This window comes from Idiotropiscis lumnitzeri, chromosome 12 (genome assembly GCF_059441095.1).
Source record: "Idiotropiscis lumnitzeri isolate Australia: NSW breed Sydney's pygmy pipehorse chromosome 12, RoL_Ilum_1.0, whole genome shotgun sequence".
In the NCBI taxonomy this organism is placed as follows: Eukaryota; Metazoa; Chordata; class Actinopteri; order Syngnathiformes; family Syngnathidae; genus Idiotropiscis; species Idiotropiscis lumnitzeri.
In genome coordinates, this window is record NC_142402.1 from 18185472 (window position 1) to 18200949 (window position 15478).

At 42.2% G+C, this 15478-nt stretch overlaps 2 protein-coding genes across 2 annotated transcripts; both read left to right on the forward strand.

Moving 5' to 3' along the window:
• Window positions 1–583: 583 nt before the first annotated feature.
• LOC148326336 (SH3-containing GRB2-like protein 3-interacting protein 1) lies at window positions 584–11597 on the forward strand. The gene is made up of 23 exons (XM_088311466.1): window positions 584–979; window positions 2618–2681; window positions 2898–2943; window positions 3370–3426; window positions 3678–3735; window positions 4772–4947; window positions 5062–5073; window positions 5483–5494; window positions 5778–5802; window positions 5903–5966; window positions 6105–6175; window positions 6250–6324; window positions 6391–6456; window positions 6534–7289; window positions 7867–7988; window positions 8205–8355; window positions 8713–8824; window positions 8920–9075; window positions 9164–9296; window positions 9458–9660; window positions 10170–10234; window positions 10356–10520; window positions 10604–11597. The coding sequence occupies exons 1-23, from the start codon at window positions 970–972 to the stop codon at window positions 10624–10626; spliced, it is 2622 nt and encodes an 873-aa protein (XP_088167592.1). The 5' UTR covers window positions 584–969; the 3' UTR covers window positions 10627–11597.
• A 1344-nt stretch (window positions 11598–12941) lies between these two features.
• Window positions 12942–14123, forward strand: LOC148326337 (dynein light chain Tctex-type 5-A-like). Its single transcript, XM_088311672.1, has 4 exons — window positions 12942–13070; window positions 13211–13290; window positions 13385–13509; window positions 13604–14123. The coding sequence occupies exons 1-4, from the start codon at window positions 12964–12966 to the stop codon at window positions 13805–13807; spliced, it is 516 nt and encodes a 171-aa protein (XP_088167798.1). The 5' UTR covers window positions 12942–12963; the 3' UTR covers window positions 13808–14123.
• The last annotated feature ends 1355 nt before the right edge of the window (window positions 14124–15478 follow it).

The window sequence follows — 15478 nt, forward strand, 5'->3', positions numbered from 1 at the left end:
CCACAGCAACATTTGAAGATCATCTAGCGTAACAATTTCTATTTGCAGGACTGGCTGTCCTTTTTCTGTGTCAGGGCGAATGCGAATGAGGCCCGAGCTGTCCGCCTCTCTTTTCTCAGTGAGCTTTATGGTATGATTACAAGTGGCACTGTACTCTGTTGTGATGGACTTGCACAGGCCCTCCTGAGTCACACTACTGTGTTTACTTATGATCAGCTTCTTTGTTCACACGCAAGAGAATGGATCTTTTTTTTTTTTTAAAACCCAGGTATTTGATCAAATTGGATCACATTTACAGCTTTGGACAAACTAGAGCAGGAATGGGCAACCGGTAGCCCGTGGGCCGCATGTGGCCCTCACTCCCACTCTGATTGGCTCCTTGATTATTTTCATACGTCAGTTTCGGACTATTTGTTTAAATACATGCGTAACCTCCCTGTGCAATTTGCATGCATTTGGCTGATGTTTCTGTTAGATGGAAGCCAAACGCTTGAGGGGACAGCAGCCATGTGACCGCGGATGCAGGGATTGGTTTAGTGCAGCTGTGACATCAGCAAACCTCCCATTCCCCTCCCACCTCCGTCTCAGTCTACCTCGCTCTGTGTTTCGCCTTTTCCTTTCCTCAGCATCTCTCCTTTCAGAGATGGTGTGTGTCGGTGCTGCCAGGGCGTTCGGGACTTAGCATGCACTGATAGGACCCCCTATTTCCAGGATTTGCTGAATATCCCAGTGGCTCCCTCGCTTTCTCTTACTCCCCCCCTGCTGTCCTCCACAGCTGCTGTCGTTCAACCCCCTCCTCCTGCTCGCATCCCTGTATATGGGTGTTGGGCCTCTGGGGGAGGAGGGAGTCAACCTCCGAACCACCCACAATTAGCCATGCCGTTCCCAGGCATCCTTTGACCAGCTGGGATCCTTTCCATTCGTGTCCGTCTCCACACCAGTGGCAGTCGAGGATGAAAATCTGGAACCATGATGCAAGGTAATCTGTACACTGCCTGTCTCCCTCCCCTTGCGTTCTCCTCTTGCCCTCTTGTGTCCTGCTGGGCCATTAAGGACCGAATCCATTGATGTGCTCTGTCATGCAGTGTGGACCACTCGGGACACCTAGACTCTGCATTACTAAGCGTGATGACGGGTTTGTTGTGTTCTGGCAAGCGACAGTATGTCCGATGAATGCAAAGGCGAGTGAGGTGTGGTTAAAAAAAAAAAAAAGATGGTGCCCTGGTGCAATGTAATCGTGCTGCTGTCCTGCCTTGTACTGATTGACTATCATTGTCACTGTGGACATTTCTACGTGTGCTATGAACAGCATCTTGCACCTTGTGCATCACTATTATGCTAACGGTACCTCGTTGTTACCTCACATACTTCAGGACCAAGTCAGTTGAATTCTAAACAAGGGCATGGCTAAATCATAGACATCAAGCTCTATGACATGTGCCCCTCTTAGAATACTACGTCACGTCAGTGCTAACGCAACTGGATGGCGGCTAAAATTAGCAAATGACCTGCAGTTAGTCTCCCGTGGTTTTATATGTACTTCATGAGCTTGACGATATTCATGTTATGTTGCCTTATTAGGCTTTGTTAGCCTCTCATGTCGCTGTGTTGTGTTCCATTGATAATTCTCAATCTGACTGGAACGTGCAATCTGGCTTTTTTTTACTGGGGTGTGTAGACTTTTTATATACATTGTTGGTGACGCAAGGTAGGTCACACACACGTGGCATTTTCCTTCAGTGGATTGTGCCTCATGAAATCAGTTTAAAAAGGGCCGATAAAACTTGGTTTCTCCTCAGGAGACAAACTTTCAAAATACACGCGTCACCATCACAGCCATAACATCGATATTGAAATGAATGACTTCATGATTTATTAAGACTAACAAAAAAAACGTAGCTTACGGTTTATAATTAGAAAACTGACCCAACCTTAATTTTGAAAAAGTCTAACTTTAAATGAAAGAATATCAGAATTGAACTTTACAATTGATTGAGTGGTAGTCAACTGAGAGTGTTGCGGTTGCTATGGTGATGAGGATTCAGCAGTGAAATGTTTGAGTCATAGAGGTCAGTAGTACCGTAGTTGGAACTTTTGTGTGTGCAGTTTGGTCTCCCTGTTGCCGCTCGTCTCTGTCCTAAAGAATTTTGCTGATTTATCTGCTTCTCGTGTAATTATTTGCGCAAAACTGCTTCTCAACGTGGCTGCCACTTATGTTTGCTTACTTCTGAGGGAATTTTCATGTCAAGATACATAGTGTTGAATATCGTGCTATATAGTCAGCTCTTCCATGTTATTTACCAGTGATGAGAAAAATGAAGCTTCAAATTTGCCTCATGAACCAGTTGTTGTATTTTTGAGTCCTCTAGATGGCACTGTTGGATTAAATAAAGGGTTTCAAAAATGGCAAGTCAGTGAGCTTTCAAGCCAATGTTGAACAGAGAGTGCCCTCTACAGGAGTCCAAAAATACTACAACTGGTTTATGAAGCAGATTTGAAGGTTCATTTAGCCATCACTATTATTTACTTTAAAGTTTGCTTAAATGTCAATGCATTTTAGTCTACCGGTAAATCTTCATGATGTGGCGCTCCTTTTCTTGCACTGTGTTTGTGCTAGGACTGAAAAAACGAACCAGGAAAGCCTTGGGCTTACGAAAAAAAGACAAGGATGCAGAGACCACGTAAGTTTTTTGTAATTGTTTACTGTTAGCGGATCATAGTAGGCACCGACCCGATCTAGATCTTTTTTTTTTTTTTAGATAAAATAAATGCATTCACCAGATATTTTAGTTTTTATGCACTACAATGATTTATTTTCATTTCACAAATGCATTCCTCTGTAAAAACAAAGTGGCTAGAAGTCTTACTATTTATGTCTCTCTCATCTTTTCAAACAGGAGCTCACCTGACAACGAAGGAACGGGAAGCGGAAAGAAAGGAAACGTGTGTATATGTTGGATTTTTCTTGTCGTTACTATTTCTCTTCTGCACTTTTCAGCTTGTTGCGCAATACACAGTAAGACTGTCTCGCATGGCAAGCAATCATTTTGGGACAAAGGGTCTGTTCTCACAAGAATTTTGCACATCACTTCAATTTATTGAGAGGTACCTGTTTGGGTGTCGTAGTTAACGTCTGCGTCACAGTCAGGAAGTTGTTGGAATCCGTTTCTTAGGCACAGGTGCAGTGACATTCCTGTCTCTGTAAATGGCCGAGTGCAAATTCATAATTTGCCACACCAAAATTGTGAGGACATGCTGGCTGTCAGAATAACTTTTTTTTTCTCCTTTGTAAATATTTTTGTTTCTTTCTAAATTCTATCCTTTGTGATAACTTCTCTGATGTTGAGCTTACTCATTATTTTTGTGCAGAAAAAGACTAATGGAGCACCTAATGGTTTCTATGGGGAGTTTGACTGGGACAGATACGTGAGTGTTCACTTGCCTTTTCTTGACTTGCTCGAACGTCTTTCAATTTTGCTTTTCAGTGCACGCAAGGCATGTGATCACTGCTTTTAACAAAGCAGAAGCTCACCATGTCATGTGAGACTTTTTTCACCAGGATTTATCACACATTCTAATCTTAGTCAAGGGAGATTTCCAATTTTCCAACAGAATTCTTGTGAGAACAGTTCAAAGAATCTTGTAATAATTTACATTTTCTCTCCGTGTCATTTCAGGCATCGCCTGATGTGGATGAGGAGGGTTTTAGTCAACGTCCTGGTGATGAAGGTGATGATATCCTTTTCGCAGAGACGGGCCGTGCATTTCACACGTAGGTCTTCAGTGAAGTCCGACTTGAATAAATCCCCCTCATATTACTATCATTTATGACACCACGGCTGGAGAAATAATACGTCTTGAAAATGAAAGTGTATCTGCAATTAAATCCACACTTTTCCCTCCTTCGGCCATTGTGGTTGAAAAAAGCAAGAATATATTTTAGATTTTTGAACGTTCGACTCTTAAGACTTTCTGGTGTGTTGCTATGACAGCAGTCTTGTCTAAACATACGACCTGTGCGGTGACGACGACTGCTGGATGTGTGGATAATTGAATTCAGAGAGTTGGCATTCAGGGAAGCGCTCTTTCAGCAAGAATGTGTAGCTCAGAATGAGTGTTGTTTACCGCAATAGTTGCTAACTGGGACACTGCAGACACATGGCAGATGTCTCACTCCACTGCGGCAGCAAGTGGGGCATGTTTAGACGCCAACGTGTTCTTTGACCGTTACAGCGCCAAGGCAAACAATAAAATGCCACCCAAAAAAAAAAAAAAAAAAAAAGAATTTCTAAGTCAATTATCAAAGTCGTACTTCAATCTAATTTTTTTATAATGTTGCTTATCGTCCAAAGCAGTGGTCTCCAACTTCTGGTCCGCGGGCCACCTTGGATTGGGCTGTGGCGAGCCACACAAAAAAAAAAAGTGCAGTACTTCTGGTTTATTTATTATTCCAGGACCGAAAATTATTGTTATTTTGTAAAGTGGCCGGCTTCTCTCCGTTACATCGGGCTTCTGACGCGTGTCATGATGCTAATTGTCTCGGTATGCTCATATTACGCTAATATTAAACCCTCAAAGCGAGCAAAATCAGTTAAAAACAGACCACGTGCAAAGCCCACCCTGCACATTTTTGACTGCCGTGCCAAGATAGGGAGAACATGCATACTTAATTACGTTCATTAAACATCTCTTTTCTCTCTCCATACAAAGCTTAACAACATTTCAAAAGTACCCTTTTTTTTTTTGTCTTTGTCCTTGACAAAATGTTCACCAGCTTCCACAGGAAAGCAGTTTTTCTCCTCCAGCGATTCAGAGGACGAAGAGGAAAGCAAGAAAAAGTTCAAAATTAAGATCAAGCCACTGGTGGCAGAGAGTGCCAAGTGCGTCCCTCCATCGTTGGATGAGCTCAAAGCCTCAGTGGGAGGTTTGGCGCTCTCGCCGTCTCTGGTGAGCAAACTCGTGAACAAAAAATTAAAATTAAAAAAAGAGTTATGACTTCTGTTATTCTTTATCTCATTTCATGTCTTTTTTTTTTTTTACTGTTCTCCTGTCTTCTTGTAGAAGAGAAGTCCGGTAAGCCATTTCATATTTTTTAATTTATTTATTTTTAAACTACAATACAGTTTGCACGTAAACTTGAGCGCCGCCCGTTGGTGCCACTTTTGCCTCAAATGAGCTTTTTAGCAGCACACTATTTGGCATGATTTGTCGGTGAATATGCTGCGCAGCTTTGCTTATGTAGCTGTCACATAATGCATCCAAACGTAAAACACGCGATGACTCCGCTCGTCTCATTGAAACCGAAACGATGGTGCCGTCCGTCTCATTTCTTGTGTGTTACGGCTCACATTGCATCAGAAGCGCTTTTTGTGTTTCAAGTCAAGCGAAACACTGTGTGCCGTTTTAGTTCATGTACTTTTGACTGATTTGTCACTCACTTTCTGACCCAGGTCTGTTCTCTCTTCCTTTTTGCTGGTCTCAGAGGCGCAGCCCGGTGAGTTTGTGGCATCATCATCTGTTGATGTGTTTCAAAGCAGACACTCCGACACTTCTCATCCCTTCTGCAGTGCACAATGACTGATTTTTAAAAAAATAATATTTTTATTTTCAGTTTTTTTTATTTTTAGACAATCTCGCTGGATTGCATTTCAAATACATGGCAATACAATTTTTCCATCTTCAAAATAAAGTGATTGACGAAGGCAATATTACTTCAAGAGTCTGTCAATTTTTTCATGGTGTGTTTTAGTTTATTTGTATTCTTTATTTTGTTGCAGGGACATATTAAGAGGCACCTGTCATGTAAGTGCATCTGTTTAGATTATTATTTTTTTTTGTTGTTGTTGTTTTTTTTTTTTGTTTAAAAATCAGCCACTCATCCGCCGGTTTATGTTTCTTCAAGGTGAAGAGATCGCTCGACCAAGACGCTCTACCCCCACGCCCAGTCCTGCTCCGGACACCTCAAGGTCTTTGATTATCATCTGTTACAAAATAGCCAACCGAATTATGTCGCGTGTACAGCTCAACCTGCCGAACCTTGAAACCTGATCCACTTTCTGTTGTTGAGATCAGTCACTTTTGACTTAACTCCATTTCCTTTGCAGTGACAGACTACCACAGAACATCCCAGCCTTCTTTGGACTGCCTTCAGAGACACAATATTCCAGATATGATGGTATTGGAACTCATCACGTGAATACATATCCGGTAAAGCTGCTACAGAAGCAATTTTGTTCACTACCTCTCCAGTGGTTCCTGCTGATGTCTGGGGAGGATCAAGGCCAACGTCGGAGTCGCCGTTGAGCAGAAGTTTCCCAACAGGAGGTGAGTTTGTGTATGGATATTCGGAATCGCTGAAATGTTGAGACCTTTGTTGAATCGTCGTTGCAGCTCCTCCGCCACTCCCTCCCAAAAACATGATATCACGGCGTCAAGGCTACCCGTCACAGTCTTTTGGTAAAAAGCCCTCTTTGTGCTTTGTGTATTCAATTTGCATGCAGCTGCGTAAATTTGCGATTATTTTCTTTTTTCAGTCGATTTACCCAACGGCACAGCCACTCGCAGTTCCGCGCCCATCTACCTGAGCGTGCTGTCGCCTTCTTCCTACCGAGGCTGCGCAGCCCCCGACCTCGACGATGTGTTTGGTCCCGTGGGTAGCCCGTGCACCGCTGAGGACGCCGTGTCCGCCCGATGGGTTACTTTCACAAATGACAGACCTCCACCACCAGATGAGCCCGCCCCGCCCCCTCCGCCGGATTCTCCGGCCCCTGACACACCTTCGTCCACGCCCTCCACCCCGTGCCTCTCGCCTGGACCACCTCCCAATGAGCCCCCGCCTTCACCTCCAGTCTTCTCGCCTGACTCTTCACCTCCTTTTACGCCGCTGGACTCACCTCCTTCCATCATGTTTGGGCCTCCTCCTCCGGATGAACCTGCCCCTCCCCTGCCTCCTTTCTTCTCTCCCACAAGTTCACCAGCAGTCTGCCTTGATGAAGAGGCGATTGATGAGGAGGTGCTACAGTTTGCACGTTACTCACCCTCCCCGGTATCAATAAGTCCTGTGCCTCCTCTGCCAGCTGAAAGAAGGTCCCCTCGAGCAGGCGTTATATCGCCCCTTGTTTTGGGGGGAGCAGGGGGGAAAAGGACTCCAGAGGGAGTGCATCTGAGAGATGACATCCCAGACTTCACTGGTTCACCAAGAGAGCTAACGCCAAGCTTCCGTGGAACGCCGCCGCCTCTTCCTCCGACCACGTACCGATCTATTATGTCTTCCCCTGGGCCTTACTCGGGTAGCCGTGAGTATTGTGCTCCTACAGTGAATAATTTACTGGTTGTGTGGAATGTCCTCAAAAGTATCGTATAGATCAGAGAAATTAAAACCAGTAAGCCAATTGAATAAATTTGATGAAATTTTTTTTATCTCTATCCGCTTTCCGTCCACATTCCAAATATTGAAACGTCTAAATTGTCCATCAGACATACGGACAAAATTTCATATTTCGATATTCTTGCCAGTTGTCTCGATAATGATGCAACTACGATATTACTTTGGTAGGGCAGTTTGACAGTACAGTGTTTGCCTTTTATATAAAAACTCAAAACATATATGAAAGGTCAACCTTATCTATTGGATAGAGTTAGTTTTTTTTTTAAGTTTTTTGGACTTTTATTGCCATCTAGTGGTGTGATAGCCCAAGTGTAGTTAAAAAAATGCTGTTCCTAAAACATGGGTTTGCATATATAAGAACCTCTGTGAGCTTGTCATCGTCGTCGTCCAGCAAACAAGCAAAGTCGCCATTTCAACATAATTCTGTCCTGCTTTGAAATAAAGTCAGTGCTAACCTCAAACACTGGTATGTGCCTCAGGCCCGTCTTCGCCAGCCCGCTCTGCCACGCCGCAGTCTCGAGGCAGTCCGGTCCCTCCTCCTCCTCCCCCAAGGCCTTCCTCGCGGCCAAAGTTGCCCCCCGGGAAACCAATCCCGGACCTGGTATGTGTTGTGTCCAGCTTTGACCTTTGACCTTGCATTTTACTGACTAATAATCTTGTAGTGAGCCTGTAAAGATATATTTGCAGTATTCAATCTTTTATATGCACTGGCTATTCAATATAAATACAGTAACTTTAAACCTTTACACTCACATGCACAAGTTGTCGTATCATAACAGCGGTTATTTGCCATAATCAGACCATGTTATACATCCAGACTCCGCCCTTCAGTCCTCCAGTGTCCGCGAGCCCGCCACCTTTTGCACCACTGGCCCGGGCGGAGAGCTCTTCCTCCATCTCCTCCATTACGTCACAAAGCGCGGCGTCCACGCCCACTTTAGGGCGGGACCTCAATCCTACCAACACAGGTACACTCTGGCTGTGTGTGTACCCATCTTGTTCACCATTGTGCCGTGGGCTCGATCACCATGTCCCTCTTCATTGGTCTTTCCCTCTTGTCTGCTCACTCAGAGGCCGGACAGCCTCTCGTCTGGTTTGACCATGGCAGATTTTATTTAGCTTTAGAGGGTGAGTCCAGTCAAGTTCTCCCCACGCTTCTGTTTAATAATCAACCTCATTGCTCATCCCATGTCACGTCCTGCTCATGTTGCTTCATTTGGAACTGGTCTGACGGATTGGGCCTTAAAATCCTGCAGATACTGACCAACCTGATGGTGGTATGTAGATATTTATTTGTGTCTGTGGTTCTACTTTCTACCTTTTAGGATGTTCAAGAGGGCCCAGCCCACTTACCATGGGACCCCAGGACACTCTGCCAGTGGCAGCTGCCTTCACTGAAACAATCAATGCCTATTTCAAAGGAGCTGACCCCAGCAAGTAGGCCCACATTTTGCCTCACGGAGAACCTCACTAAAATTTATACTGTACATTTATTTTATTTAGTTTGATCTCTTTCTTTCCTGCTGTTTCAGGTGTGTGGTGAAGATCACCGGGGAACTAGTGCTCTCCTTCCCGGCAGGCATCACAAGGCATTTCGCCAGCCACCCGACTCAACCTGTCCTCATCTTTAGCATCAGCAACTACACCCGACTGGAGCAGGTCCTCCCCAATCCGCAGCTGCTGTGCTGGTAGGAAAACGCAGCAACAGAGAATGCACAATGTGATGCTGCATTAAGAAAAAAAAAAATCACTGAATCATTCTTCTGATCCTTTCAGTGATTCCCCAACAGACAATGTAGACACCAAGGAGTTCTGGGTGAATATGCAAAATTTGATGAGTCATCTGAAGAAAGTGGCTGAACAGAAGCCCCAGGCAACATACTACAATGTGGATATGATCAAATATCAGGTATCCGTCTTTCCAGTCATGTGTTTGTCCTTTAATGGTAAAAATGCTACATGGCTTTCACTTATATAGCGCTTTATTTCCACCATAAGGTACCCGAAATCACCTGTCCATCCATCCATCCAGTTGTCCATTCAACCAATCCTTGGTTTTGTGTGTCCCAGGTTTCAGCAGATGGAATCCAGTCCACTCCTCTCAATCTCGCTGTGAGTTGGCGCGGCGATGCCGACAACGCTGACCTAAGGATAGACTACAAATACAACACAGAGGCGATGACGACCCCGTCGCCGCTTCACAATGTCCACTTTCTGGTCCCTGTGGATGGAGGCATAGCCAGACTCCAGGCTATGGTCCCTCCTGCCACTTGGTAAGGCTTCACTCCTCATAATACAGCAGGGGTGGACAAACTTTTTGATTGGTGGGCCACAATGGGTTCTAAAATTTGACAGAGGGGCCGGACCAGGAGCAGATTTTTTTTTTGTCAAGTTTGGCGGGCCGGATTAAAACGTTTAACGGGCCGCTTGTGGCCCCTGAGCCGTAATTTGCCCACACCTGTAATACAGTGTAGTGTAGACTCACAAGATGGGCACACCCGAAAGAGCGGTGCAATGAGCACTGGAAAAGAAAGTGGGACAAAAATTATTTACAATTTTTTTTAATTTTGTCATGACTGTTTTTTTTTTTGAATATAATATTATAGAGCACTATTTGTTTTCTCATTAATTCCCCCCCCCCCCCCCGCTGAGTCTTGAACGGGTTAATGCCATTTACATTCACTTAAATAGGGGAAAGATTATTTGAAACACTGCTCTGCATTGTCTCCTTCAAGTTTACTGTTGAAAGACTGTGAAAACAAAACAATTGTTTATTTTAAAGGAATCCAGAGCAGCAGATGATACAGTGGAAGATTCCCAGCCTTTCGAACAGGTCTGAAAACGGAGGTAAGTTACCCTTTCAAATTCTCTCCGATGCTATAAAGCGATTTCATTCCCACTCATTTCTTTCGCAACATGTTATCATTTTATGTTAAAAAAACGTCACAACTGCATTTTCGTCCTATAGGAGTCGGGGCTCTCCTGGGCCGCTTCCAGATGACCGAGGGTCCATGCAAACCCACCCAGCTGGCTGTTCACTTCACCAGTGAGGGCAGCACCATGTCCGGTTGCGATATTCAGCTGCTCGGGACCGGCTACAGGCTATCCCTGATTAAGAAGAGATTTACTGCAGGTCAGTATAAATTACACACATGACTTTCTTTTCAAATCAGTTTGAGTCATTTTACATTACTAAAAACATTTTTTATTCCACAGGGAAATATTTGGCAGATAATTAGCGGACCTACCTGAGCGCACAAACAGGGAAATCTTGTTTTTTTTCTGGAAGAAAATGAATCTGTTTCATGTATTTTAAACTTGACAGCATCAATCGGTGGAAAGAGGGCTGCTGACTGTATGCAAAATATTTAGTTTGTTACTTGAAACACTTTTGGGCCCTCGAGGAGTGAAATCCTGATTGACTCCTGAAACCTTCATCGTGGGTCCACACAGGCAAACCTCCGTAATTTTGTCGAACTTGTTGTCAATGTAAATTTACTGTAAAAGATAATAGATTATATATTATGACGGCAATCCTAACGTGGAAAATGTACAAAAATGTTTATGATAGGGAGGGCTACTTTAATAATTTAGAGACTATTTAAACACACACACACATTTTTACTCCCATCTCCTGTCCCGTTTGGTTTTAACGACTGAACTTTGTCATTGTCTCATGTGAGCGTTTATTATTTTTCCGTATGCAGCCCCAAAAATGACACGTCACAAAACAACAACTCTTTTTGCAATACCAATGTTAATTGTTTTGTGAGTTATACATATGTCAAACAAAATACAAAAATTAAATTAATTAAAAAAACAAGAAATGTTTGCCACTCATTTTAAAGGCTTCCATTGACAAAAAGTTGAGACTGGCAGTCAATCAGCTGCAGGAGCTTGACTTGACAACAAAAATATCACAACACTGTGGCACAAGTGCAATGCAATGCAAAAAAAAAAAAGATGACGACGTTGACTGTGTGTGATTGATGAACCCTCCCACTTTGTGTCGATTGAGATCGAAAAGTAGTGCCATATGATGGAAAAAGGAACTTGTCATTTCAAGAGTAATACTGTATTTGAAAAAATGAATGCTGCTTGATAACTTGGCCGTGATCTTTACGGAGGTCTTGGTCAACTGGTGAACATCAAAAAGTGATGAGTGTGTACCAGAAAAAAAGAGACTCATAAGAGATAGTGCATATGTACCTGCTTTTATTTTCACCCCGTTGATTCTACGTCTAATCATTTTTCTAATAGCAATATTGAAATATTTAAGTGTAAAAAGTGTAGATAAAGAGCTATGTTTCAAATATTTCTCTCGGCATATGGATATGTGTTTGTGCTTGTTTGTTTCTTGATGTCATCATAAAGGCGGTGTGAGGTGATATGGAACAGCACCGTTTCTCCACATCTCTTTGTTTACCGTGCGTGTTTCCTGTACAAAAACAAGTGTTACTGTTCACGAATAACTCCGGTGCCGCATGAAGTCTGCATTGCCCTTCAACACTTATTTGATTGTGATGCTTCTCCACGTCAAAAATGTCATGATGCAGTGTTCTATTGTATAATCATGCTATTATGACTTCATTTAAAGCCCCACTCTGGTTTGCTACGGCGGAACGTATAGTCATTGAATTCGGCATGTAGTCATTAATGTTCCCTTATTCTCTGATGGAGATGTTTGACCTGCACACAAAGCACCTGGTATTTGCGTTTTTCTTCATTTAGATTTCATTGTGCCATCTTTGGAGCTGATCAACTATGGCGACTCATAGTCCAGTCCTCGGTGTAAGAACAGTAAATTCCAATTGCTTCTATTTTCATTGCCTTATTTTTTTTGGACCATATTGAACATGTTTTTAATGGCTGTCCGTCTTTAAATACACTGAGAATATGCAAACATTTTATGTACATTTCCCATCCAAAGATTTGGAAAGTAAATGTGTGGAAATTGTCAGTATAATGTAATACCTGTTTTACTTGGGTAATAAAGAAAAGAAAAACTACAAGTTCATCCCTGTTATTTGTACATTTATGTTGCTCACAAAAAGGGATATTGAGGATTTGAAATTACAGGATCAACCTAAAATGCCCTCAAGACGAATAATCCTGTTAGTCGAGTCATCCGTGATCTTTATGGTGATTCTACACATGTAGCGTTACGGTAATAACGCAAGCGTTTCCGGATAACCGCGAATGTCGATAAACAGTCAATTCTGACATCGAATCATGTGGCATTCTGTATGTTTTTTTAGGCAATTTTGTAAGATGAATACAAAATACTTGTGACGCTTCCACCAATGTTTTTTTTTTTGTTACAGGAAAAAAAATAAAAGAAAAATTCAAACACAAATCCAACTTCCGCTAAGGAAGCCCCGCCCCGTTTTACAGTTGTCATGACGACACCTAACTGTAAAACGGCTGTTGGAATACTTTTATTTGATTCGACACGCAAATGTCGGTTTAGAAGTAAAAATATGCCCATCAATGCAAACGTGTTTATTTGAAATGTGAATTCGCTCTTTGTTTTTTTTTTGTTGTTGTTGTTACTTATTTTGTGTTGTATTGAGAAAATGTCCGACGTGCATAAAGATAAATCTGTCAAAAGAGACAAGAAGACCAGCAGGGTGCCTTCGGAGGGAAGTCACGGAGTCAAAAACACGGCTGGCAAAACCAAGGAGTGAGTCGACCCTCCATCCTTTACAGTTCTACACGCTTCGCAAAACTTTTTTCCCTCAATAATAACACTTTAATACTGCTATTATGATCGATGTAAAGCTTATCTTAACCGATAACGTTTCAACATCAACTGTATTTCAGCTCGTTAAGCAATGTGTCCTGCATAGATGAACACCATGATGAACGGATGGTGGTCACACTTGAGAACACCTACCAGCTCGGTAACTTTACATAAATTCTGTCTGTCTGTCTATCCGCCCGTCCGTCCGTCCGTCAGCGAAGTGGTTCATAATTTTGCTGGTGCTTTGCTAACAGGACCTCGCAAACGCTTCCCTGCCCCCGCAGTTGTGGAAATACTTAAAGATGTACTCACAAGCTACCTCGAAGAGGAAAAATATGAATTGGAATGGTCACGACAAATGATTAAAACCATATGTGAGGTAAGCGGCCACGACGAAGCCATAAGTAACGGCAAGACTAATCATGCTTCCCGCTGAGTGTCCAGGCTTGATTCCTTTGGATGTCCTCCCTCAGGTGGTCAGAGCCCGAGTGAAGGACCTGATGATCCGCAGATACAAGATCGTTGTCTTGGTTCACATTGGCCAGCTCACCGGGCAGAGCATGCAGATCAGCAGCCGCTGTCTGTGGGACCCGTCGAATGACACCTTTGCGTCGTGGTCTTTCAAGAACACTTCTCTGTATGCCGTGGCCAGTGTCTATGCTGTTTACTTTGAGTGAAGCAAGCAGTGTTGCCATAGTTACCTTGAAAAGAAGTAACTTGAAAAGTAACAATGTTGAGATGATCATGGCACTGTTGGCGTTGTTTAAATATAGAATGATTACATTTGGGGACTTCGGTGCGTACTCTTTTGTGATTTGTTTTTGATGCTAGATAACACTTTGTCAACAACACAGAGTGCGCAACGTAGCTTACAATTGTCTATGCTTGACACAAACTCAACATAGTGACTGAATTTCCAGCTTGCTAATCTCTCAGCTTCCTTTATTATTATTTTCCATGTGGTCAAAGCGTCACAAGGCACATACGTCACGTCACTCCCCCAGACAGGAATGCAAATTGTCACGTCCCAGAATGCTTCACTTCCAGCTGCAATCACTGTACTTCCCTTTTCTTACGTGTTCGATATCTATACTAAGTTGAACAAAAATAAACATCACATTTAGTCTTTATTTAAAAAAAAAGTCTCAATCAGTGATGTTGCGGTCCACGTCTTCACAGCATGATATTTTGTTTGCATTATTGTCGGAATCTGATTTATAACTGACTGACTTACTGTATGTTTATAAAACTTATGTTTGGTGGAATTTTGTAAAGTGGTTGTTCTGAACACTAAAGGTCTAAAAGTGGTAAGTAAACTAGAAAAATATTAAAAATATTTTCTATGAGTTCATTGGTGTTTATTTTAGCATAAGATTAATTTCCAAGACCCCCCAAAAATATAGTAAAATATAGTAATACAGATGTATTCATTGATTGTGTTTGTTAAAAAAACGACACCAGCTTGACAAAATAATCTTGGATCACAATCATAATATTGATGGGGAGGTCGATGGAGTCACAATTGTATTATTATTTTTTTTTAATTCAGCTCCAGTTCTGAGGAAATCTGTGGATCAGCATAGAAACTTGATTGGCATATCGCAAGCATTTCATCATGACAAGTCAAATATATCTTTACTTATTTTTTTGTACGCTGTATTTGCTCAAGCTGACGCAAAGAAGCAGCACGGTGAGCTAGCGATCACCATGTCTGCCTCACAGTTCAGAATTTTGAATCACAGCCGGTTTATCTCATGTTGAACGAGAGCAGTGCGTCAAACATGAGGCCCAGGGCCCAGATATTTGGCTCGTCACTTATTTTTTTGCGGACGACTACAGCAATTCAAGTGTGTCGACTTCATGTATTCGTTCTTTTCCCTATAGCAAAAAAATAAATAAATCAGAACGAGAATTTTAATTTTACTTCAATGATTACACAGATTAAAAGCATTTTTTCCACCAATTCCCTCCCTCACATTGAGCAATCATATTTGACTTGGTTTTCTCTTTTTTTTTTTTATGAATTCTGAAATCAAATTAATTTTTCAGTGAAATTCAGGCGTGTAACATTTATATGATTTTCATATATATCACAGGTGTAGAGGTACAGTCGTATGACTTCCGTGCAGGCTTCAATTCCCACTCAGTGATGATTGAGCAGTCCATTTCTTGAGTCAAGTCATTTTTTTCATAAAACACGAAATATTGAACGAAATACTGTTATATAATAATAATATATATAATATATTGTATGTATTATATGTATTCATTTCATTTCAGCAGTATGATTGGATAATGTAGCCGAGTTATGATTAGTATACCACTTCCCGACGTATTACTCAGAATGT

Coding starts and splice junctions, on each gene's coding strand:
- LOC148326336 (XM_088311466.1), top strand. Junction 5,967..6,104: donor CCTGCTCCGGACACCTCAAG/GTCTTTGATTAT, acceptor TTTCCTTTGCAG/TGACAGACTACCACAGAACA. Junction 9,076..9,163: donor AATCCGCAGCTGCTGTGCTG/GTAGGAAAACGC, acceptor TGATCCTTTCAG/TGATTCCCCAACAGACAATG.
- LOC148326337 (XM_088311672.1), top strand. CDS start 12,964: ATGTCCGACGTGCATAAAGATAAATCTGTCAAAAGAGACAAGAAGACC. Junction 13,071..13,210: donor ACGGCTGGCAAAACCAAGGA/GTGAGTCGACCC, acceptor ACTGTATTTCAG/CTCGTTAAGCAATGTGTCCT. Junction 13,291..13,384: donor TGAGAACACCTACCAGCTCG/GTAACTTTACAT, acceptor CTTTGCTAACAG/GACCTCGCAAACGCTTCCCT.